Below are 27,831 nucleotides of genomic sequence, written 5' to 3' on the forward strand. Positions count from 1 at the left end.
TTCCAAACTTTCGTTCTGATAGTGTAGAAGCACCAAATTTAATTTTCTTTTATGAGCAAAAAATTATTTTTGTACAAATTGATTTCAAGCATTGTTTTCATTATCTATCTACTTATATTTGTATGTGCCTGTGTGTGTGTGTGTGTGTGTGTGTGCCTGTGTGTGAGTTCATTCCCTGTAGATTCTAAAACGGCTCAATAGATTTTTTAAAAATTTCACACAAATATACTTATGTCTGGGAGTGTTATTAGATAGGTTTTGTATCAGAATGCCTCTGATAAGTATAAAAAATCCATAATGGAAAAAATCCGATTAAAGAAAGACCAATCCAGTTTTGACCAAAGTTAACGCCTTTATATGGCCTAACATTACAAGAGCATTTACTAAGTTTTATCACCACACAAGCAGAAGGGCACAGCATATAAAAATCAACAGTATGTTCTTTGATAAGACAAAAGTGCGTTTGAATTGAATGTTTATTTAGAGCACAATTGAACTATGATACTTAACTTTTACACTTTAAAATTTAATTAAAGCAACTATATGAAAATAATTATTAAATAAACAGTAAATTCTATGTAGTGCAATGTAGACTACAATATACTGTGGACTAAGTCACTGCAGGGAAGAATGTGGAGCTTACTCACGGCGGTGGTCTTCCTGCCATATAAAATTCTTAAAAATGCCTAAATTTGCATAATGTCTTAGTCTTGTATCTAAACAGTTCTAGGTTTGCATACAACTATTTCTGTACAGTGTGACCATGCCAACCATGTTCAGATATATACATCTCTTCATAGACAGCATCTCTACTCTTGGATCTAGGCCAATGGCCTCATCAAAATACCAACAAGTTTCGACAATTATCCTCAACTAATAACACCTGTCCCTCTGGAGCATGCTCAAGTTACTTAGTTGATTTGGCTATCACTGTAGATCTGTTGAGTTTACGCCACCTGTTGAGTTGATAACATTTTGAATTGAGGCCGATCATGCCTGACAATTCGATGCTGCTGTAGCCATGAACATGTTATATCGCATATCCCTCCTTAGCATGAATTGTACAGCGACGCATCTCCGATCTCGCTCGTTGAACATTGTGTTACTTTCAGATGTGATAGAAGGCTCCTATCGCTCTTGGGATTCATATACAACTGGCCAACTAGTAGATGGTCTGCAACAAAAAGGGGTGACAATTTTATCATTCAACCCTGTATTCAACAAGAACTTTACATTGGACTTGAAGACAACCATATTATATTCAGCTGGAAAGCATGCCCGCAGAACAAACAGAGTTCCACAGGCAGACAGTTCTAGGAAAGTATTGTTCATAGAATTTGCATTTAGATTTCGGCAGAGAGAGAGAGAGAGAGAGAGAGAGTGGGGGAAAACTGTTGATAATGAGTATTTTTGTGAAAGTTTGGCAAGAGGGGCCATGGATTGAAGCTCAGACAAGAACTTGCCATGAAAATAATGACAGAGCAGAGACAGGCTTATAATGTCTCTTTTGTGGGACAAAGGTTGCAGGGAAGAGAAAAGGGTATCACCTAACAGCTTTCGAAGCCGGTTTTGAACTGAGTCTGGGGGGCTCCGAATAGATCCTGCCTAGATATGGCAACATATTTCTGTTTTGAGCTCTGCAGAACATGATTGAGTTTTTCAGCGTGTGAGAAAACATACAATAGCATCAATGTCTGGTACATATTTTATTATGAAACTGGTATCTCCAGACAGCTTATATTCTAATATGGAATATTTATTGTAAGAAACCAACAACAACCTCATGAATTTTGAGTGAAAATGGTCATATCATCATTTTCTGGTATAAATATACTTCAACTATCTGCTTGAGGAAAGCATCACCCTGCTACACGAGAAAAAAAAGAAATGAAATACTCGACTCCATCATCAAAGGTTATATAAGAAATTGCACCCAACAATAAATACCTTTTTCATCAAGCTTTACAATGACTTCTTGCAACTGAAGTAAATCTTTCAACTGCTGCAGGCTGGATCGAGTTATTGTAAAGCCAGAGTGAAATGAAAGGGTCATGGCTTCTTCAAGACAATGCTAGAAAGATTAAAAATAAATTAAAACATTTTTTATCAAGTTTAAATATTAGTATAATTATCAAATGAAAGCGAGACAAGATTCTTTTAAAAACATGAAAAATTAACATAATTTTTGCTTGTTGTCCAGAATTCCACCTATATTAAAAAAAAAAATATGCATGATGAATGTACCTACCACGAAATGAAAATATCATGTTCCAAAAGTCATGTAAATTGATCAAGTAAATTTATTTTTATAAAGAAAATAATTTTTAAGTGATTGATGGGAATCCATAGGCATTACAATAATCTTGCAAATTTGAATTATTGTTGCGTTATCTTCAATTGTTTCTTAAGATTGTTTTCAAAATTTCCGTTGAGACAGTTGCTCTTCGGATGCTTATAAAATTTGATTTTCTTAATCAAAAATAAAACTATTTGATTAATTTATACGAGTTTTGGAATATGATGTATTCGTTTCGTCATGGGTACATACATCATACAAGATTTTTTTTTTATTTTGTTTTTTTTAATAAAGAGAAAATTCTGAACAATAAGCCAATTATCTATCTTACAACTAAAACTTTTTTTTTTTCCTGTATAAGGTTTAAAATATACAAACAAAAATTAAAAACTAAAATGCCTTTCCTCAGTCCCAAACAATGTCAGTAGGGTTCTACAGAGAAATCTATCTGTAGTTGACTTTTGATAATTAAATATTTTCATTTATTAGCCAAATAGAAAAGTTACTAACTAAATCTACATGAGTTTTGGAGTATGAAATCTTTGTTCCATGGCGAGAACGTACATAATAAAAACTTGAAAATATAAACATTTGGATTTTTTCAGGTGTTTTTAAAACAGCTTTTGCTTAAAAAAAAGAGTATATTGTTCTAATAAACTTTTACTTTTTAATAATTTGACTTTGCTCGTTTGATTTTTTTAAAATAAAAATTGAAAAGAAATCTTTTACTCAGTAATGAGTGTTGGAAGATTGTCAGTGAAAAGAAAACAATCGCCAAATGATAAGCGTTTTATTATTTCTAGTCGCCATTTTGAACAATCACTCACAAATGCAACTGTTTTACTCACAACGTAAAGCCCTGGTCATATAGACAAGGCTAACATATAAAAAAGCTTTGACAATGTTGATATAAAAAAAAAATTTTTTTTTAACGTTGGTAGAAATAAATCATAACGTACAGAGTTTTCATCTGAATGTAGATCAGGGATTGGAAGAAACAATTCTTTGGTTTCGATAATGGGTTCTGCTTCTTTGAATTCCTTTGAAGAACTGAAACTTTAAAATTTTAAATTCAAAATAACAAAATAAATGACAAGAAAACTTGATATTCATATTCCAAAAATCAAAAAAAACATTTTGGAAAGATATGGATGAAAAATATAAGAGAAAAAAAAGAAAAACAAAAATAGAAATATAGGTGCTTCTGCATTTACTAACTCACATTTCCGTGATGTCGCCTTGGCATAGCCTAGCAGCTGACATAAACCGCAGGAATATGCCAAGGGCTGATCAAATTTTAAAATGCTAGAAAAATTAAGAACTACATTTATCGTATGAAGAAAAATGAAAAAACAATAAAAATATAACATACCAGAAGTTTTTTAAATTGAAATACTCATGTTTTACATTTATAAGCCAATACAACACAACAATTATTTTTTTTATATTAAATAAATAAATATTTATTTGTTTAAAAGTCAAAATTTTTGGATGTTATACATCTTCTTCAGGATATTTTTTCTTTTTTTTGCATGAGCACTTATGTCAACGGACCATCAAATCTAAGGGAGATAACCAGCATGAACATAGCAAAAATAAGCATATTTTGCAAGATATAATTTGGGACACTGAAATAATCAGTAGAACAATGAAAGAATGGTAAATGAAAAAAAAAAAAAAATTGTTTTACTTTATTTTAAGTAATCAGTCAGTGTCAGGATGATTAAAAGTCTCTTGAAGGAGATTTTGAAGTATTTAAACCGTCAATGAATGATTAAAGTTTAATTTAATTGTTTTGTTTTGTTACTATTCTGTAGCTTCGTTTTGCAAAGTATAATTTGGGGTGCATAATAATTAATGTACACAAAACAACGAAAATAGAAAACTTTTTTGAAGTAGATTTTGAAGTATTTAAACTGTCAATGTAATTTTTTTTTTAAACGAAAATAAAAAATTTAAAAATAAATTTGTTTTCCTTTATTTTAGGTAATCAGTCATTTCTGTCTATGATTAAAGTAGGAAAAAATAACAACGTTCAAATAAAGTGTTTGTTTTTTTTTTTTGGAGGGGGGTTCTCTTAAATAAGGGAAGTATTTTTCTTTAATTGGACAACAACTTCTTGATTAATTAACAAGTTTGTTTAATTTTTGTTGTTGATTAATTAACATAGTTTCATTGTAACAGGTTGTTTACTTTTGTTTTGTGTTAGTTAATAATAAGTTTATTTTGCTACTTAACATGGTTATATTTTTAAGTTTGTTTATTAACTTCGCTAACTTATTTCCTTTCCGTAAATTGCTCGACTACAGTAATCGTGTAATCTTTCTTTTTTTTTTTCATTTAACATTCTTTTATTGTTCTATTGATTATTTCAGCGTCCCAAATTATATCTTGCAAAATATTCTTATTTTTGCTATGTTTATGCTGGTTATCGCCCTTAGATTTGATGATCTGTTGATATAAGCGCCTTTGCACGGTGTTAAAAATAAAGGAAAATAACAGTAAAAATAGAGTCTGTGTATTTTTCTTCAGTGGTAATACTATTTTTTTTTTTTTAATAACTGAAAACATTGTTTTTGCAAGTGTTTTTTTATGTAAGAATTAAATTTTTTTTTTTTTTGTAAAAGTTTTTTATAGTTTATTTTTTTTGGTAAAAAAAATATTTTTGCTGAAAACCTATCAACAAATGAAAACATTTCTTTTGTAAGAAAGTGGCCTTTTTATTTTAGGCTATTGAAACTAATTTTTTTTCTTCCAATTTATTAACTGTCGTATCCTAAGATTTTCATTGGCTTAATAAATCCACAGCATGTTTGTTTTCATTTGATCAGCGATCTGCATAATCCAGCTGTTTACGGAAATGCAGGTCAGTAAATGTAAATGCAGAAGTACTGATATATATATATATATATATATATATATATATATATGCAAAATCAAATAAAAATAAAAGGTGATGATGATGATCATCATCATCATCATGTGGATGGGTTTAGAAATTGATTTCCAATCCAAACTAACTTATCTCTGGATCAGTCTTTATTTATCCTTCTTTCTCCAACATCCAATCTTATCACTTTCTCCCATGTTTTCCTTGACCTTCCCCCACAAACAGATCCTGCTAACTCAACTGTTCTACATCTACCAACCAAAGATCTTATATCCATTCATTCAGCATGGCAAAACTATTAAAATGTCACACATATCTCTCAATACTATCCCAATTTAATCTTCCTCTGAGGTCCTCAGATCTAAGCCTGTCTAACACTCACATACATCCATCATATCATTTCAACAAGTGTTGAATATGAATTCGCAGTAATCTTAAAACATATGAAAGTATTTTGTCAGATTTTCAAAATGAGACAAACAGCGATCCATTTGACATATAGATATTTGAGGTACTCATGCAGAGAATGATCCAGATGTAACTCAAAGTCCGCCCGGCTTTCTCCGGAACATGACGTCAACAGCCAGAGTAAGCCGAGCATCGCCGAGTAAATTAAGCCAAGCGTCACCAATGAAGGCATAACAAGAAAAGAAAACCTACCTTAAATTTTAAGTTTTATTAACTGTAAAGAAAAATGTATAACAATATTTTTTCTTTTTTTTTTTTTGTTTTTGCTATATATATTTTTTTTTACATAAATAATGTTAAAGATTTTTTTTGTTTGAGAAAAGGCTCCACGCTAAGTCAAATAAATACTTTCAAGGAATTTTTTTGTAAAGGTTTTTTTTTTCAAGAAAAATTAAAAAAAAAAATTATTTTTGTTTTTTAAGGTGTTATTTTTGTTTTTTTGGTGGGTGGTTTTTTTTTCAAGGAAAAACCTGAACACTAGAAAAATGTTGCAATATTTTGGAACAAGAATGGGGTATGATCCCACACAGTCGGACGATTCTATTTATAAACGATGCTGCTAGGAACTGACGAATCGAATTAATTCACGTTCTGCTACCAACCAATCAGAAACCAGAATTGCTTCATCAATATTAAACCTTTTCTGGAGCAATTTCACATGTTTTTTCTGTCTCGACACTGTAAGAATATTTTGCTCTGTGGAACTGTTTACTGCAAACAAATCACCTCTCAGGACTTGTGTGTAACAACAAACTATCAGAAACTGTTCTGTCTACTGCAAACCAGTCACCTCTCAAGACTTGTTTAGAACAACGAACCATCGGAAACTGTTCTGTCTACTGCAAACCAGTCACCTCTCAAGACTTGTTTAGAACAACGAACCATCAGAAACTGTTCTGTCTACTGCAAATCAGTCACCTCTCAAGACTTGTTTAGAACAACGAACCATATGAAACGTTTCTGAAACTAAACATGACCCACACTTCTAGAGGTTATGGGCCCAGCACGCTTACACTGTAAACAAAACTGGGTGGGATAGTTTTTTTTTTCATATTAAAACAGATATTATTGTTGTTTCCTCTGACCGTTGTTTTATTAATGGTGTGTGTGCATAGATCATATTCCGCATGCGTGCTGGGGGTCTTTCTGTGTTGCTCACTCGAACGGCCACAAGTAGATTATTTTAATTATGATGGCAATTGTCAGCCTAGACTTGGCAAAAAAGGTACCAGTCTGGACGATGTAAAGGTTCGACATTTGGTAACCTGACACCTCCAGGCATAGCAATTGTTTACCTTTCTCCTGATAAAATTGCACCCGTGTCCATATGATGCACAAGTTTTCGTCCGTACCAGTAAATTTTTTTCTTGACAAAAGTCGAGGACTCTGGCTGGTGTCTTCAGTTGCTTACTTAAGGCTGTAAAATTCATGTTTTTTTTTTTCTGACGTGAAAAATTGTGTGCTTTTTTTTTTTTGTTTTTACTAATTTGTTTTCTTTTCTTCCTCTTCAAATTGTTGCCTGCTGTATAGAAAAATATCGCGCGTCATTGGTTCAGCTCTATGTTACATCAGACGGCTTAATTTCCTCAGTGACGTTCGTCTTACTCCGGCTGTTGACGTCATGTTCCGAGGAAAGCCGAGCATGTGCTGAGTTACGTCTGGATCACTCTCTGCATGAGTACCATATTTGATTCTAACTAGTCTATATTTTCCTTCCAGTATTCTATTGGCATTAATATATTTTATTTTACTGAAATTTTTTGCTGAAAATAATATTATATTATAGTTGTCTTAAATAATCAAACTTTTTTCATTAAAAATATCATTTTCAATCCTTTTGTAATATTCTTCATCATTCAAATGACAATCTAACCATCTCATTAACATTTACCTTAAAGTGGTTGTTAGCCATCCTAAGTAGTGACGTATTAGTAATAACAAAATAAATAATAATTTTCATATTCAAAATATGAAAGGCTAGTGGAGGGGGGGGCACTTGGATTGCCCGGTCATAAGATATGCTTAAATATATTTTAATTCATGCAGATTTCGTATTTATTATTACAGAACCAATTCTCTATTGAATATTATATTGTACCTAATATATAGTACTAATTCCAACAGATTAAAAAAAAAACGATTTGAGTATGATCAGCTAGAATTGAAACCAAAACATTTAGCGCTCTAGCCACATTCTCTACTGTTTGAGCTAGCTATAGATAGATAAGTAAGATTTAAAATTAAACCACTTAAAACTATGAATGAATTTGCACATGCACAAAAGTAATAGAAATATATCGGCAAGTTGAAATGAACATTTTGTATTTCAACTTACCAACATATTTCTATACATGTTATTCAACCATCCAAAGATTTTTCTTGTTATAAACCATCCTTGGTATATGATTACTATTTCCTGTTAATTTCAGTGTTATGTGACCAGTTTAAGAGTTTATCAGTCAAATATTTGCACACACACACACACACATATATATATATATATATATATATATATATATACCTACTATTTTATTTATATAAATAATATCTTGGAAAGATATGAATTAAAAAAAATAAAATAAAGGAAATATAACACAAATCATAATCATTATTATGTGCATTTTATATGCTGGCATGTTTTTGGATGGCTTTTAGAAATTTAAAAAATTAAGCTATCTCTGGCCAGGTCTTTATTTATCCCTCTTTCTTTCAAGTCCATCCTTATAAGTCTCTCTCGAGTTTTCCTTAGCCTTCCTCTGTTACCTGAAGTTGCTACTTGAATTATTCAACATCTACTTGCCCAAGAACTCTCACCCATTCTTTTCATGTGGCCAAATCATTGACATCTCCTGCTTTATATCTCTCAACGTAACCTTCCTCTGAGCTCAACAGTTCTAAGCCTGTCTTTAAGTCTCACATTACACATGGTATCATTCTCATATCATTTCAACAAATGTTGAATATTAATTAGTAATTGTCTTTTTATCCAGAATATTAAGTTATGATGGGGGATTTTCAAAGTGAGGCACAAATAGCAATGCAGCTGATATATCAATACTTGATTCGAACTAACCTATTTTTTTTTTTACTTACCTATTAGTATTTTATTTTAGTTTAAGTTATTTTCTGAAAATACTATTATATTGAAGTGGAAGACAATGAATACACCATGTAAAGGTAGCTGCACATGTAATTATGAGGCAAGGGTTGCACAATAACCAACCATACCTCTTCTGAATCAGCACTACTTGAGTTCAGTGGCAAGGAGAAGTCCAGGATGACTGGAAACAATGCCGAGATAAGTGGAGAGCACATATGACACCTGGAATTCACGAATGATCACTCATTTAGTACTGATCAAGCTCAACATTGCTTAACTTCAACGGAAACCAGTACATCAGCATGATTATGCTGTATTATCATATACTGTACTAATATGTACTATGATATTATTGTTGTCACAGTCATCATTTTTTAATGTAGTCACAGAATATATTTGATTATTACGGTTTATCTTCAATATCGTTTTAGGAGTCAGTGACTTCCATTGAATGGATGACCAGCACAAATGGAAACCTCACAATATCATTATACTATCTTTAGACAGAACAGGTACTATCCTTAGATCCTAGCCAGAAGACCAAGAAGGTATATTTTAGTTTTAGATATGACCCAAAAGCGACATCACTTTTTTATTTTAATTTTTTTTTTTTTAACAGTGACTGGGAGATTCTATTTATTAAAAAGGAGGATAGCAGGTGATAACATACTATGAACATTAAATTAGCGTATCACTATACTAATTAAATATTTGTAGTATGGTATCACCTATTTTCCTTTTTAATCAATAGAATTTCCCTGATCGAATAATTTATAATCTAGAAACCATGACACGCATACATATGTTAAAAGAACTACAGTATTAATATATAGATTTCATCCCGGGCAATGCCAAGGCACAGGTCCTGCTAGCTAGTAATAAACCCCGCACACACACATACATACATACAATAATACAATGTTAAATAAGTATATTTCAAATAAACTTTATGTACTTCATTTGAAAGAGTTTATCTTCAGACAACGTGGACCCATCGGGAGACAGAAGTGGATCAGCAATTTTGATCAAACTGAGGCATTCAACATATGTCTTCAAAGTCGGCAGTTTTTGTAAGCATTCCTTAAAAAGATTGTTGCAGTAGACATCCTCAAGATACCACAAATTATCTGAACATAAAAAAAATGGTATTGAGACATATTTTTATAACATTTTAACAATATTACATAGTTATCATCTAACATATAAAGTTATCTTGTTGGATTTTTTAGATCAGATTCAGATAGCATTCAAGCTGATAAATTAAACTTGACTGCTAACTAGCCAATTCTTGTTTGTTTTTTTTTGGGGGGGCAGTGTTATTAAGAATTTAATAATATATCAGGTTGGTGAAAAACTTTTTGCCAAAATTTCATCTTGAGATTGAAAACTGTTTTGGAAAATATTTATTCATAATGATAACGATCTTTGCGCCTTTATAATTTAATTCCATCCATCATTGAGCTTATAAATACCTTGCTTTTAAAATTTTTTAGGTTTTTATATGAAATATGAATTAAGCTCACGTTTCTTCATGATGTAAACCTAAGGCCACCCAAATGGTTTTGTAAGTCTCAAAATAAGTAATAATCCACGATAGCTAGATCAGGAGAATATGCAGGATGGAGCAAAATTTCCCATCAAAATTCTCCTAGATCTTTGGACAGTAGTGCTATGTGAGGATAAGCATTATGATGCTGGAATATGACTCTTATGTTGATTAAAGAAGTTACAGTTTAATCAAAACATTAAAAAATGAAAATATCGAAAAGAAACAGTTTATATTGTACGTATCCGTTATGGAATGAAGTGCTCCGGAAATAATTTCACTTAATTTCATCAAGTAGTCTTTTTTTACAGCAAAAAAAACAATTTGTTGTGATACCGAGCAAAAGGTTTGATTTTTAAGAAGAAAAGCTTGTATTAAAAATGGGGAGGGAGTGTGGGCGCTTTAAATTGAGTTATCTCCCTGTGGCGTGGTCAAATATTTCCAAGATGGCTATCTTCAACGTGCTGTCATAAAAACATGTTTTTCCGCTGTAAAAAAAACAAAAAAAAAACAAACTACTCAATCAAATTAAGTGAAATTTTTTTCTGGAGATCTTCAGTCTAAAACAGAAACATATAATATAAACATTTTTTTTTGTTTTTTTTCGATATTTTCATTTTTTAATGTCTTGATTAAAGTGTACAAGTACCAAGAAAGTTTTTTCGGGTCAACATGGGTGAGAATATTTTAGAAAAAGATGAATAATACTTTAAGAAGGTGAAAGAAAAAAGTTATAAATCAATCATGGTGATATGTTTCAGTAATAATAATATGTATCAAATAAATTATCGTTTAAAATGACCCTTATATAAACCAGCAAAAACTTTTGCACCGACCTGATGCTTAAAATTATTTAGTCTGATGCAGATGACTGGTAACACAAAACATTTTTAAATAATCACCTAAAGATAGAAATCATTTTCGACTGAGTTGTCTACTTTAAGTTTTAAAATGTGCAAACAAATAAAAATGTAAAAATTGAATTTAAAAAAACAAAAAAAAACAATGGCAGCTACTTAATTATCATGTCACAGTAATGAACATATCCAAAAATTACAAAAAACAGTACAGTAGAAAATTAAATACTAATGAAAATAATTTTCAAAGACAATTCGCAGAAGTTGAGTTTTGCTAAATTAGCCTAAGATTCTCAGAAAACATTTACCTCCTTTGTTACGATTCAAGCTCTCTGGTTTCTTTTTTTTAGCAAATATTTCCAAAAAAGTATTTTCATTAATAACTAATTTTCTACTATATCATTTGTTTTTGTAATTTTTGGATATGCTCATTACTGTGACTTTACAACTGTAAAATACCATTGGTTTTACTTGAAATACAATATTTCACTATTATAACCAACAAGCACCAAAAAGTTTTTCACTGCATCCAAGGCAAGGCCGGGTGGGTACAGTTATAATATAGTATATAAAATATGAGTTTACACCTTCTATCAAAAATGACAGCGTAAAAAAAAAAATAACATTTTGTTAGTGTTCACACTAATTTTTAACCAGACATATCGAAGCATACGCTCGACTTTGCTTTTAATTTGCCGATCAGCCAATCGCAATGCATGGCAACGGACAAGTAGACAACTTTTGGATATATATTGGCAGAGCATGGAGATTAACAGCACTATGAAGTTATTAATGTTAGACAAACAACTGCAGACACCTAAAGAAGTAGTTTTCTTTTGTTAAATTAAGAAATGGATCGGATCCCAAACGGAATTGCATTACATGTGGTGTTAGATACATCATTGCAAAGAGAGCCTCAATAAATGACGGATGTGGCTTTGCTCAGGCGTAAAATACGCTTAAATATGATATTTTAATTTGTCCAGATTTTGTATTTATTATTATAGAGTCATGATTTCAAAAGTAAAAGAAAAAAAAAAGTATTTGGGTGCCTTCAGTAAGAATCGAAACTGAAACTGTAACATTCAAAGTTGGTGACGTTACCACAGTATAAACGTGACACACATATGAATTGATTATGAATTAAAAATTAAAAATTAAGATGAATGTACAAAATGTATAACGATTTTTTTCAATTTTGACCATTTTTAAGCCCTTAAAAACTGCCAGCTCTCCCATCTGGCACGTCATAAAATTTGATTTCTTTAAATAAAAAAAACTAACTACTTGATCAATTTAGGTGAGTTTTAGAATATGACGTCTTTGTTCTGTCACGGGTAGATACATCAAAGATTTTTTTCTACATTTTCTGTATATTTGTTTTTCAAAACATGTATAATTCTAAATAAGCACTGAATATTTATTCTGCTTGTTGGAGATAACAGTTTCGTAACAGCATCACTGTGTCTGTATTTATCTGACTGCCGTTGCTCGAAATGAAGAAAAAAAAAAGGAATCACCAGAGTTCCAATTAAAAAGATAAATATTTTCTCTACACTACAATTTACTTAAGTTTCAGCACTTAGAAACAAAAGAATAGGTTGGTTCGGACAGCATATTCCTATTTATTTGGTTGGTTGTTTTTATTTTACGGCATATCAACCCTTTTCAGGTTATGCAATACCGAATCCAGTGGTTTTGAAGAAAAATTTTTTTAATAGAATATATTTGTTTTTTTTCAAGTCGGTTTCTATTTAACCCATAGTTGGAACCCTAACAAGTACTACCACTCTGGGTCAGAGTAGACCTGGGAGCAATGGCAATTCAAGGGTGGCTCACCATCGGATATAGTTCGTCATATCCAGGACCATATAGCTATTTACTAGCCTCCCCACGAGGGCAGAGTTAGACACAAGGTCGGCATTTAATGTGGGGAAAATCCAGTTCCCCAAAAAGGGGCACTCTGGATAGGAACAAAAATAAAAAATTGTCTCAGTCATGAAGGATTTCTCCTCCACTGACCGAGAATAGAAAAGGTTAAGTGCGCCATCAGAACAGATACTACACTGTGATCTTGGCCTGAGGATCAGACGGCATGTATTACCATATTTTACTATAAGAACAGAATTGAGTCCAGATCTTTAGTCTTGCTTCTTGTCTAAGCCATGTCGAGAGGTAAGCTAGGAAATGACACATTTTGTCACATTGGCAAAAAAAAAAAAAAAAAAAAAAAAAAAACAGCATAGTTAAAAAAAAAAAAAAAAGATCAAACAAAATGTAAGTAAAAGGACTCCTGGGCAATGTTAGCTCATAATAAAAAACAAAAAAAATATGTAAAAGACCTTTATCAATCTCTTTTCGAATTTCTTGAAAATCCCGCTTACTGAAGACTTCAATGTCTTCAGACTGCAACGCATTTTCTGGAGAAGATGGCTGAATATAGATTATTTCTGCACTATCAGGAGTATTATAGGAGTTGAACAACGCTTCATCAATATCGTCACTCTCCTCTGGCGTTTCACTGAATAATTAAAATAAAACTTTTTTATGAAAAGTATATAGCAGTCACATACCAATCAATGAAAAATGAAAGTATAAAATGTATTTTCAATTCAGAAGCTATATTCATTTTTCTAAGGGAGGTAACTGTATTTTACTAAAGTAGTTGAAAAAAAAAAAAATCATTTTTTTCTTACAATTACGCAAATGTTTTGTATAAGAAAAATTACATCATCGCATTTTACATTTCATTTTTTTGTTATTAATGTTAAAAAACTTTGTTACATTAAATAGTGTAGTTGAAAAAAAAAAAAAACTTTTTTTCAAGAATACTTAGTAAAATAGAGTTACCTTCCTTGGAACAATGAGTTAAGATTGCAAATTGCTTATGTATTAAGTAAAAAAAAAGTAAAGTATTTGTTATGGTGCAAGTTGATCTACCTATTTCAGGAATAAATGGACTTACCCAGACACAATAAATACAGCTATGACTAAGAGTTATAGTAGTTATTGATGACAGCTATGGCCACAGAATCAGATGCATACTTTCTGTAACATACTTTTGTGAATTACATCACTGTGCTTGTCTTGATTTGCCATAAACACAATCAAAACATCTGACATGATCTTCATCACAATTCTCCAGCTCATACGTCGCAACCTTCAATGTATTTTAGGAACAGAACTGCAGCGTGGATTTTCAAATTTTTTTAATCCAGTGTAGAATCATGATGATGCAGGTTGCCCCCCCCTTTTTTTTTAAATGTTTTGGTGCTTTGCAGTCGTCCATGGTGTTATTATTATGATGTATGAGGTACTTTCAATAGGTTTTCAGACGTTTTTGTACAGGTATTTAAAATTGTCGTAGACTCTAGAAACTTCAGTATGTTATTGCTATACATACTATGAGATGACTGACCAATTTTTAGGATTTCAGGTTAAAATGAATAGCTACAGCAAGAATTGGAATACACTCTACTAAAGCCTGATTGTCACAGCTAGTGAATTTCTGAAGTGTCCTAACATCCAGATGGTCTGGATGTGAGGACATTTCAGAAGAAAGATATGCAGTAAAATTGTTTTAAACTTGAAAATATTCCACAGAAATGTATGGATGTCTTCAAGTCCAATGTCGACAAATTCTTAATGAACCGCCCCCTTAAGTAAACACTTCAGCAAATCTCCTCACTAACTTAATGTACTTGCAATAACCCTTATCCCTGAGTGGCTTCCGGGCCTTGATAAGTGGTGATCACTGTGTAAAAAAAAAAAAAAAAAAAAAAAAAAAAAAAAAAAAAAAAAAAAGACTACTTTTGGACCATCTTGCATGAATCCAACACCAGCTTTTGAGTGGCATAAGAGATTCAAAGAAGACAGAGAGTCTGTGAGGAATGATAGGAAGTGTGAGTGGAATAAGGAAGTCAGAACACCAGAGTTGATTGGCCAAATAAAGAATTTCATGGATAAAGACTGTCGTATGTCTATAGAGATAATAAGTGCGCAGCTTGATGTTAGTGTAGGGACTGTACACACAATTATTTGCGAGGAACTGAATATGCAGAAGATCTGCGCAAAGTTTGTCCCAAAGGTGCTGCTCTATCCTTGTCACAGACTATTTGACCAAGATGGGCATCAAGAAAGTTCCTCACCCTCCCTATAGTCTAGACCTTGTTCCCTGTGACTTTTGATTATTCTCTAAACACAAAGAAAATCTTAGCGATGATTGTTATGAGACAATTGAAGAGATGACAGAGGCTGATGAGGGGGGGGGGTCATTAACACACTCCTACAACAGGGCTTCCATGATGCATTCCAGAAGTTGTTTGAACAATACAACAAGTGCATTGCAGCCGGAGGAGATTACTTTAAAGGGGATAACAGTTTCATGCATGTACTAACAATAAAAGTACGCATACAAAAAAACTCTGGAAACTTATTGGAGGCACCTCGTAAGTTGATCTACCGCTTTCGGACATAAATGGACTTATCCAGATATCCAGATACAATAAATACAATTATGATTAAGTGTCATAGCAGTTACTGATGGCAGTTATAACCACAGAATCAGATGCATACTTTCTATAACGTACATTTGCTAATTATATCACTGCGTTTGCCTTGATTATTACCGGCCTTCCAAGACCACAACAGAAACAAAAGTTTTAAAAAAAAACTTATTTAGTATAAACTCAATTTAGTATAAACAGATTAATAAGACTCCATGTTGTTTTTTTTTTAATTTCTATAATAATAAATGCACTTATCCAGACACAATACAGTTATTGATGGCAGTTATGACCACAGAATCAGATGCATACTTTATATAATGTACTTTCATTAATACAATTTTTGTCAATATGATTTTAAATCATAATTTGTAGGAGTGGCTGTGATAAGAGGATGACTAGTGGAGAAGGGATCCTATTGAAACATTGTAGTTGGCTCATTGAATGGTGATGTAGCTAGCAAACTTTTTTTGGTTTCCTGTCTCCAGTAATATTGTAACAAATTAAAAGAAAAACAGTCGAGATAACGAAGAGTATTAGATTATATGGATTATTTTGAATGGTACCAGGAAATGTGTTGTTTAGGAGTGCTGTCTTTACATGTTTCGGAGTTTATGTGATGTATGTGTGTATGCGGCAGAATAACGTTGACACACAAGTTCCCACCAGATCACCGAAGTTAAGCAACGATGAGCCTGGCCAGTACAAGATCGGTGACCATTTGGGAATTTAACAGTTTCGTCAACACATAGAATATACTACAGGTTGGTTTGCTTGGCATGTATTACTATAGGGATAGAATGGAGTCTAGTGTTTTGGTGTCGATCTTTAGTCTTGTGTCTTGTCAATTGCAAACTGTTCATGTTTGAGTGTCAGATGGTTTGGGTAGAAATGAGTGAAAGGTACGCATACACAGTTATGTTTTAATCCCCTGTGCATCACTATCCGAGTTTGAACATGCCTGTTTCATCCAACCGAACCATGTACCAATCACTATGCAAGAGAGAAGAGAAATTTTCCCCACTCCTTTCTGTGCCAAAATCAAAACGTAGATTCCATGAACAAAGCTTCTTTCTTAGAAGTGCACGCCTGTGGAACTCTCTTCCGGTTGCCTGTTTCCCACCTGACTACAACCTGGATGTCTTCAAGTCCAATGTAAACAAATTCCCGATGAACCGCCTCCTTAAGTAAGACACTTTATCAAATCTCCAACACTAACGTACTGTGCACACAATAACCCTTATCCGTGAGTGGCTTCCGCGCCTTGATAAAAAAGAAAAAAAAAAAAAAAAAAAGAGAGTACGTGTTAGTACAGAATAAAATAGATTTTAATCCTGTTACCGTGGTAGTATATTACATAAGTTTTCAAACGTATTATTAGTATGGTTATCAGCTGAAGGAAGTAAAAGATGTTCTGATGAAATTATAATAATATGGGTTTACTTCCATGTCAGCAGCACCAAAATAGGTGTCCATCCATGATTAACATAGAGAGATAACCGTTTTTTAGTAATGGAAAAAACAATTAACATTGTAGCGTAACGTGAGATATTTCTTTCATGCCCACAGATTGATTTCATCTACTCTGCCAACAGAAATAACTGTCCATCTCTCTTGTTGAACCATTGTAGTTGGCTCACTGAATGGTGATGTAGCAAGCAAAATTTCTTTGGCTTCCTCTCTCCTGATAGCAGCAATATTGTAACAAATTAAAAGAAAGACAGTTGGGGTAATGAGGACTAAATTGAATTTCTGGGAGACGATTTTAAGGTTATTTTTTGAAGGTTGACTTATAAATAGATAATGTTTTTGCAAGTGTTGTTGAAGAGCAACTCGGCACTTGATCATAATGTAGAAAAATGCTATTTTGTTTGTGCACTCAGTATATACTGGTAATTCTAATAATTAATCACACTCCTTCCGAACCCTATTGCTATGTGTTTGCCAGCATGTAAGCACATGTACGGTTTTTCAGCAGGAGTCTTAATAATAATTGGAATAGCTTTCGCAATGTTCACTCTCTAGATGTGGCTATAGACCTAAGTTCGATATGATTTAAAAAAAAATTTTTTTATTACATTTTCACCCCAAACAAGGCATAATGCCACTTTGTTGTAGGGGGCTACTATCAGGGACATAGGCATCACGGGTACTGTGTAGGGAGTTGGGCAGCAAGATGTCGGTTCACGTTGCACTTGAACTTCTGCATGTCAGTACAGTTGAGGAAGCAGAGAGCCAGAAGGGAATTCCAAAGTCTAGCGGTTCTGGTGAAGAAACTACTGGAGTAGAAAGCTTTCTTACATCTAGGGATCTCTACTGTGAAGGGGTGGGATTTAGCTGCTTGTCAGGTTTGTCGAGGGTATTTACGTCAAGGGGGAACAAGTGCTTGCAGTTCGTCAGGGCATTCACTGTTAAAGTACTTGTAGAACAGGCAGAGGGATGCAACATTTTGTCAATGGGACAGAGGCTGAAGTTTAGATGACAGTTCAGGACCTATCAGATTGGCGATTCTCTTTTGAACCTTGTCTAGCAGCAAGAGACTAGTGGTAGATGCACCAGCCCAAATATGACAACAATATTCCATACATGGGAAAATGGTGACTTTATAGAGGTATAGGATACTTTTGGGTGTTAGTATCTTTCTAGCACGGTAGAGAGAATCTACCTTCTTCGCAGCGGTCCTGGCGATACTGTCAATGTAATTGTTCCAGCTCATGTTTCCTGTGAGCGTTAGGCCGAGGAGTTTAAAAGATGTACTTTCAGATAAAGAATCTTTGGCCATTGCTATTGGTGGTAGAGAAGGTTCTTGTAATGATGTATTTGATGTTGATATGAGTTTTTTTTAGTAGGTTAGGAAATATAGTGTTCTCCCCTAAGTTCACTATTAAAAATCCTATAAACGACAATATTAATGTTACGGCTCACCATTCTTACTGTAGTTTTTTTTTTTTTTTTAAATAAAATACATATCTACATCTGATAGTTCAGCCCTAAGAACAACTCCAATAAACTTTTGGACAAATCAACACTATTGAAATTTTTAATTAGTTAATTATTTTTAACTATTTGACCACGAAAAACAACTTATAAAAAAAAAAAACACCAAAAGGGAAATTATCTGTGCAAGAAAAAGCCATGAGATGGACCATTTATCCCATTTAAAAAATTTTTTTTTCCTTTGAAGATTGTACCGTTGGGTATGGGGCAACCAAACCAGCTGCCAACATTGTCCTGGTTTTTATTGAAACCAGCCGAGAGCTCTTTTTAATATCCTCATTGTTCCCTTAAGTGCAATTGTCTGGATTTATTTTGCACTTGGTTCACCAGGAATATAAGTTAGGTAGGACTTCAAGTTCTTCTTCATAAGCCCTGTGGCAACTATAATAACTGGTATGATTGATATCTCTCTAAGATTCCCGTTTCTTTTCATATCATACACGAGACCTTGATATTTGGTCTGTTTCTCCCTTTCAGCTCTGTTCAGACCTCCATCATTAGAGACACTCACTTCAACCAAGGTTGCCATTCTCTCTGACTTATTCCATAGACCTTTAACTTGTCTAGAATCTACAGTAATACCTAAAATGACACAATTTTTTGGTCTTAAAATGCACAGCGACTTATACACAAGTATATATGGTAATTAATTATTTTGAATGACACCGGGAAACGTGCTGTCAAGGAGTGCTGTCTGTTCATGCTTCAGAGTTTGTGTATGTGTGTATATAGCATAATCAGGTTGACACATCATTTCCGATAAGATCACAGAAGTTAAGAAACGATTAGCCATGTACGAATCACGACACAAGACATTGCATGCTAATACAAAAAATTAAAATTTTCATCATATAATTGCTATAATCTTAATGGTGCTATCCGCATTTTTTTTTTCGTAATGTGTTAATCTTGTAGCTTTCTCCAGCTCTCTTCAACAAATAATAATACCATATGCTTTTTTTTTTTTTTTTTTTTTTACATGGAGGTCACCACTTATCAATGCCCAGAAGCCACCCGGGGATAAGGGTTATTGTGTGTACAGTATTTTTTTTTTTTTTTTTTACACAAACATCACCACATTATCGAGGCCAAGAGGCCACTTGAGGATAAGGGTTAAAGAGTGTACAGTAGAAATTGGACAATATAGTAATCATTAGTAATGGAAATTCAGTAAATGTTTTAACTTATATGGAACGACTCATCAATAACTTATTTACATTAGACTTGAAGACAACCATATTGTAGTCAGCCGGAAAGCAGGAAAACAATTCCACAGGCGTGCAGTTCTGAGAAAGAAGCTTTGTTCATGGAATCTACGTTTAGGTTTAGGCACAGATAAAGAGTGGGGGGAATTATTGATAGTGTGTACAGCTAGACGAGTGTTTCTTGTGAAAGTTAGGCGAGAGGGGACCATAGACTGAAGCTCAGTTGAACACTTTCCATGAAAATAACGATACATCAGAGACAAACTTGCAACATCTCTTCTGTGAGATAGAGGTTGCAGGGAAGAGAAAAGGACATCTCCTACGAGGCTACGAAGTCTATTTTGAACTCTATCAAGGCAGGACAAGTCCTTTCTAGCAGCTCCTGCCCAGGTGTGGCAACAGTATTCCATCCTCGGACGTACCTGGCTCTTGTATAGATAGAGAATTGCATCAGCAGTGAGATATCTACTGGATCGATAGAAAGATCCCACCATTTTTCCAGCGGCCTAGGCAACAGATTTGATGAACGTGTTCCATTTAAGATCAGGTGTAACAGTCAAGCCCATAAGCTTGTCAAAACTTGAGGCCTCCTGAAGACGAGAGCCATTCATTTCAATTGATGCCAGATGGGGATCAGAATGTTGATGATGTAAAGAGAGAAGCTTGGTTTTAGATGCATTAAAAGTAACCAGCCACTCCTTTCCCCATTGTACTACGTGCTCAAGATCAGAGGAGAGAGAATCGAAGAGAACTTGGTTTACTGTCTTAGATGTGCTACCATAAATGGTAGTGTCGTCAGCATAAATGTCTACAAATGATGTAAGGATGTGATTTGGAAGATCATTACTGTAGATCAGGAAAAGAGTTGGGCCCACGATGGACCTCTAAGAGACTCCAGAATTAATACTGTGAGCTTCTGATTTTTGCCCCTCAACTACTACTCTTATGAACCTATCAGAAAGAAATGATTTAATAATTGAGAAGACATTTCCAGCTATATCATAGCTAGAGATCTTGTGAAGTAAACCTTTATGCCATATCCTATCAAAGGCCTTGGATATGTCAAGAGCAATTGCCTAGAAAGATTGCCTCCGTCGAGAGATTTGCTAATCCTATGAGATATAACTGTAAGGACATCTGCTGTAGATCTAGCAGAACAGAAACCATATTGAGTGTCACTAAGGTTATTTTTGTTGAGATGGTTGATTACTTCTGTATTTAACACACATTCCAGCAACTTACTCATGACGCACAGGAGACTTATTGGCCTGTACTGAGAGGGGGGATGAGCGATCACCTGAATTCTTAAATACAGGGCATACTGATCAGATTTTCCAGGGTGATGGGAAGCGTTCTCCTTAAGACAACGTTTAAACAGTTTTGTAAGTATGGGCGCTAGTTCTGGTTGAAATTTTTTAAGTACTATAATTGGAATACCGTCAGGGCCAGTTGCTTTACTGGAATCAAGGTTTTTGATTAGCTTGGCAACATCACGTACAGATATATGTATCCAGTTTATAACCCAATCTATGTATATGTATATCACATAGAGTGTTTTATGATACAGGATGAAATATTGGGGGTTGGCGGCCTTGGTCGCAAAGGGTAGAATTAGCTGCAAAGTTCTTGGCAAAGAGTTTGGCTTTGTCTGATGCTGACGAGATTACCTCAGGTCCATTGATGATAGTTGGGATAGAGCACATGCTTCTGTTCAGGATTCTGTTTACTATTTTGCCAAAACTGGGGATAGTATAATAGTAATAGTTAGTATTGGAGATTTGATAAAGTGTCATTACTTAAGGGGGCGGTTAATCAGGAATTTGTTTGTGTTGGACTTGGAGACATCTAGGTTGAAGTCGAGGGGAAACAGGCAAGCGGCAGAGAGTTCCACAGGCGTCCAGTTCTAAGAACGAAGCTTTGTTTGTTCATAGAATCTACGTTTTGATTTAGGCACGGATAAAGAGTGGGGAAAATTATTGACAGTGGTTTCAGTTAGTCGGGTGTTTTTCGTGAAAGATTGGCGAAAGGAGACCAGAGAATGGAGCTCAGACGAACACTTGCCATGGAAATAACGCTAAAACAGAGACTGGCTTGCAACGCCTCTTCTGTGGGAGAGGGGTTGCAGGGAAGAGAGTCTATTTTGTACTCTGTCAAGGCAGGATAGGCTGTTTTAAGCAGCTCCTGCCCAGATGTGGCAGCAGTACTCCATCCTTGGACGTACTTAACTTTTATATAGATAGAGAATTGCATCATGAGATATCTTCTGGAGCGGTATACTCTCAATGTTGCATCATAGACTTTTTCATTATTTTCTATTTCTTCTGCCATTGGCTTCTTCTAGACACTCACTGTTTTTCTTCCTATTTTTCTATCAAACACATTCTTAACAGTACTTATCCAGTTTATAACCCAATCTCTGGCAACTTCACGTCAGCATTTTCCAGCAAGTTATATAAGTAGCCGGAAGATGCTCAAGCGAAGACTGTCAGATGATTAATTCAAAACGCATTGTCTCTCCTTCTTCATATAAAAAATGGCTTTCTATTTAGATATATGATAATTAATTTGAATAGCACCGGGAAACGTGTTGTCAAGGAGTGCTGTCTTTTCATGTTTCAATCACGGAAGGATGGGAGATTTCAGGAATGTAAAAAATCATTTTCAGTTTTAAAAACGTTTCTTAATTTAATGAATTTCTTGCATTCCTTGACGAAATGAGAGCATGCTACTCCCGTGAAGTAAATAAAGGGTCCCGTTCAAAGAGATTGCGTGTAAATAAAAAAGAACATAAATCGTAATCATGTAACTTCTTCTTTAGGTATCAGGTCTGTTATTGCAGACATCGCTGATCATGGCTCTTCAATCGTCTCTGCATTCGGTCTTTCTAATGGGATCTATAGTCGTGTTTTTAGTGACCCTGTTGAGACTCTTGGTGAACTTTTGTTCGTTGTCTTCCTCTGCTCTTTTCTCCAGAGATTTTTCCTAACATCAAGTTTTTTTACCCACATTAAATAACAAAAGAACTTTAACTATCTCACGAGGATGGTATTAAGTAGTGATCTGCTGTACTCTGATCTGCCTTACGCATAACTTCATTTGTCTTCTTTTCTGTCCATGAGATTTGTAGAATTCTCCTTAAAAACCATATCAAACGATTTTCAGCTGCCTTCGTTACTGTCCAACATTCGCAACTGTAAACGAGAACTCTCCATTACACATAACTACTGGACGTATATTTCAAAATGTAAGATTTTATTTTTTTTTACCCATAAAAGATAATTTTTTGACTTACTTGGAAAAAACTTCTAAAGGTATCACGGGCATTCTATCACTGAGCAATTTGAAACTGTCATGCAAAGAAATGTCTGTTTCATGGAATAATTTCTTCAAAGCAATACCTATAAATTAATAAAAGAAGTGCTTATTCAGATCGGCACTTATAACGATAAACAAAAATGAAAAAAAACTTTTATATTGTACCGACTTGTCACAGAATAAAGCTTGTACATTCCAAAAATCACAAAAATTGATCAACTAGTATTTTTTTTTTAATTTACGTAAAACAAATTTACCGTTTTTTTACCGATAAGTGACAGATGAGGCCGTGTTTTTTTTACAGAATATAATAAGGGGAGGTAATCAGTGATTATTTTGACAGTTTATACGTGCATAAGGGTTGTCTACTCTTGCCTACCAATCTGTTGATCATAATATTGACGTTTTTTTGTTTTTTTTACCCTTGTTGAAACAGTAAAATTTGATTTTCTTGAATAAAAAAACAAAAACTACTTGATCAAATTAAGTAATTTTTGGAATTTTTCATCTTCGTCTCGTGACTGGTACGTATATCGTACAGACATTTCTGCATTTGCTTTAATTTTAAATGCTGCCATAAGTGCCAATCTGAATAAGCACCATATAAGACATAAACATTAATAATAGTAGATTAAGTGTATAAAATTATAAAAATATATTTCATAACTTTTGTCCTATTTGTATGTTCAACGGGAGGCAAGGTTGGAATGCATGTAGATGGGGAAAATATCTGACTTAGAATTTGCCCACCCAGAACTTGATTTTTTCACCTGAAAGAGTTATTGCCTCTTTAAATGGGGACGAGGGAGTCATGTTGAAAAATAAAACCACTTCAAATCATTAAAAAATTAATGTCCAGTCCAAATATGAGATCTCCTCCCTAGGTAAGTTTATATGTTCAGTGATAAAACAGCTAGCTGTGCGGTCTACCCTAAATGACACAAATTATATATATTATATATATATATTTATTTATTTTAAAATGAAATATACGTTTGAAACCAAATTACAACACAAAATAAAAAAAAAAACAAGTATCACTTGTTTAAAATTTTACATATATACATACATATATATACACATTATATATATATATATATATACACATTATATATATATATATATATATATATATATATATATATATATATAGTTTAGTAGAAATGGTAATTAATAAAAACTGAAGAAAGTGCTCAATACTGTTGTAGAGCATATATATATATATTTCAGAGTTATACTCCATCGTCATTATTTAAAAAATTTTTTATCCTTGCCATGATGTTATAACTCCAAAATATATAAATTTTAAACAAGTAATATTTGCTTTTGTTTTTTTTTACATTGTAATTTGGATTCAAACGTATTTTATAGGTTTTTCATTTCAAAATTCAAATTCTGTCAATGCTTCCAACACAGAAAATAAAACTACCCTGGGATATATATATAAATAAATCCTTGGAACAGTGTTTCATGGTAAGCAACTGATGATCCCTTAAAAATAAATTATTACTGATACTATATAGAAAATGAGAGAGAGCAAGTTGATGCAGTGATTGCAGGTGATTGAATGACTTACTGACTACATGGTTTTCTAACGAATGATAAAAAATTTTTTTTTTTGTATAGTTTTAAAGGTTAAAAACTTCCAAGAATATATATATATATATATATATATATATATATATATATATACAGGTTAAAAACTTCCAAGAATATATATATATATATATACACATATATATATATATATATATATATATATATATATATATATATATATATTGAACCCTGGACCTTATGTATTACAGTTGGGTGTGTAATCCATTATACTATGAAGCCATAATACATAAGGTCTGGGGTTCAATTCTTAGAAACAGTCAAGCTACGCTGAAGAGGGGTAAGGCTCTGAAACATGCATGTCTGTAGATTAGTTTTAAAAAATAATAAATAAATAAAAAAAATGTTATTTGTCTATGTCTAAATAAAAATAAGGACGATTTTCTAAGAAATATGATCTCCAAGGGGGAGACGCTAAATTAACCGTATTACCGTTTACAAAAAAATCAACAACAAATCTACATAAAATATATAAACGTTAAAAATAAACAGTAAAATTGTCTCTAGCTTCATAGAGTAATGAATTAGACGCTGGGCTGTAATACATAAGATCCAGAGTTCGATTCCTAGAAACAGTCAAGCTACGCTGAAAAGGTGTAGGGCCCTGAAACATGCATTCCGTAGATTACTGTTTAAAAAAATTATATATATATATATATATATTCTAGGTTTATATTTTCCAGGCGTGAAACAAGAAATGAATTTTGAACAAGGTTAACACAAGAGTGCTCGATACTGGAGTAGAGCAAAATATACTTTTTATTTGTTCTACATAAGCATTTACATGTTGCTACACATTCATGAGTATGTTCCGATCAGCCAGTTACAAGTAACTAAAGATGCCTTTTTGTGAAAATAAAAAGCTTCCCTTGTTTAGTCCTTATTTTGTCAACAGGTAACCTTTTCAGTTAAAGTGTCTGGTATCATAAATAAAAAATTTTTTTTTTTACCTTTTTCATGGTATTGTCGAATTTCATGTTCCGCTGGAAGTCCCTTATGTGGATAATTTTCAACTTGGTCCAAATGATCAGGAACTGGTAATCGAGCAAAACTGAGGAAAGCACAAGTTTTTTCCAAGGCCTCAATTTGATTTTGCAAAAGCAAGAAGAATTCACAAAAATAAAAAAAATAAAAATTTGATAAAAGAAAAGAAAAGAAAAAAAAAAGAAAAATGTACTGTGACATTGACAAATGCTGAACTTAGTCATTTTTTTTAATGCCTCATTCACTGTGCATTCACGGGGGACCATGCATGCTTCATTTGTTTTATCCAAATGGGAATTCAAACAAATGAGATATATATAGGCACCGCCAAAAATGGCCGAAAAATCAAGTTGTTGTTTTTTAAAACTAAATTACATTTATTAAAATCCATTATTTCTGAGTAACTTTTTTTTTCCAGAAAGATAAAACCCTGAATTTTATCATATAGAAAACAGAATAATGTAAAACTTTTTCTACTATTTTTAATTCAATTTTAAATGTTAAATTTTCCCAAAAAGTTAACAATTGACATTTTTTTTGTTTTGCACAAAAAACGTACTTAAATATTTAAAAAAAAAGGGTTTTTGAAATAATTAATTTATTTATTTATTGTCTAACTAAGATTTAGGATGATTTTCTAAGAGAATATGCAAAAATATTATAATATAAGTACCTGAATTTCAAATAATTCCACTTATTCATATTTTGCGTCGACGTAGAGTTCAGATCGACTCTGTTTACGTTTTCTTTTGATAAGAAGAAAACTATGGAAGACCAAACAGGCCAAAAAAACTTATTTTTCAGTGACAAAAATTTCAATGTATTATTAAGCTGAGGCTGGCCAGTACCAGATGGGTGACCATTTGTATGAGTTTGGTTTTTAATGTGTATGTGTGTGGGGGCCAGGCTCCCCAAAATGGGGGGGGGGGCAATTTAAAGCAGAATAAAAAAAAATTATTTCAGCTCGTTTGGTCCACCGTAGTCGAAAGGCGGCAAACGTTTTCAAACAAGATCGAAAAAAATGATGCTATTTTTAACACAAAGGGCACAATATTTATCGAATTTTTTTTTTTGTATCGATTATTCAAAGCATGCCCTGTTTAATAATGGTCATGCATTATTCGGCTCGCTAAAAAAAAATTGTTAATTTATTTATCAAAAATTTTAAAATGGCTTTTTTCGTATAAATATTAAAAAAATTTTTTTTTTGTTTTGCTTAACTTAAATTAATTATTTTACTTAACATATTCACCGAATTTCACACTTCAAAACTCAAAAGCGGGATAATTAAACACAATCGAAGTTCTGATATTCAGACGTCAAAATAAGGTATGCAAACAATTTTTTTTTTTTTTTTTAATCTATAATTCTGTCCCTTACAACAACACAATATGTTTTGTTCAGTTTCAGATGATTATTTTAAGCATATTTGTTCCCACTTCAAAACAAGGGGGGTTTTGTAAGCAAAAAAATATATATATATAAATATCGTTTATGAAAAATAAGTACACTGTTATAAAGTTCATTCTTCTAATAATCGCTGAAAATTTCGTATTGATCGGATAATTACCTGATTTTTGGTAGATTTTTAAAAAGACGGTCCGTCAAAAAGTACTGACCTGCCCCCCCCCCCCCCCCCAGTTTTGGCGGTGCCTAGATATATGCTAGTAAACAATCGAAATTTGGCCATTTTTATGAATTCCGGTCAATTTTAAGACTGCCGCCAGTACCTATAAACAATCAGCCTTCTTCTAAAAAATTCAGAACTTTAATGTTATGATTGTGGCTTTAATTAATTACCTTTGTTAGGTTAATTGATAACCTTAGTTAAATTAATTACAAAGTAAGTAAAGAAAAACATACCTTTGTTCTTTAAATAACTTCATATTATGGAAGGTATCGATGATGACAAAGAAACAAATGAATTAGCACTCAACATTTTATCTGTTTATTTTTTACATCTGTACACGAAAAAGAGCTATACACCAAAGAGAAAGAGCACGTTGCATTACGTGTCTTTTATACAAAAAACAAAATGGAGGACAACTCAG

At 32.9% G+C, this 27,831-nt stretch overlaps 1 protein-coding gene across 4 annotated transcripts in view; it reads right to left on the minus strand.

Moving 5' to 3' along the window:
- LOC145288227 (uncharacterized) overlaps positions 1 to 27,831 on the minus strand; it is a 49,689-nt gene that overhangs the window by 15,647 nt on the left and 6,211 nt on the right. For 3 of the 4 annotated variants that reach the window (XM_080136270.1, XM_080136269.1, XM_080136268.1), the window contains exons 3-8: positions 25,747 to 25,876; positions 23,157 to 23,262; positions 13,500 to 13,678; positions 9,710 to 9,881; positions 3,256 to 3,352; positions 1,948 to 2,071 (exon numbers count right to left, since the gene is read on the minus strand). In XM_080136270.1, the coding sequence (XP_079992396.1) occupies positions 1,948 to 2,071; positions 3,256 to 3,352; positions 9,710 to 9,881; positions 13,500 to 13,678; positions 23,157 to 23,262; positions 25,747 to 25,876 (808 nt within the window). The remainder of the gene's footprint in view (positions 1 to 1,947; positions 2,072 to 3,255; positions 3,353 to 9,709; positions 9,882 to 13,499; positions 13,679 to 23,156; positions 23,263 to 25,746; positions 25,877 to 27,831) is intronic. The other variant, XM_080136272.1, reaches the window with a different exon arrangement.

Source organism: Euprymna scolopes, chromosome 11 (assembly GCF_053919585.1).
Source record: "Euprymna scolopes isolate OS-2025 chromosome 11, ASM5391958v1, whole genome shotgun sequence".
Lineage (NCBI taxonomy): Eukaryota > Metazoa > Mollusca > Cephalopoda > Sepiida > Sepiolidae > Euprymna > Euprymna scolopes.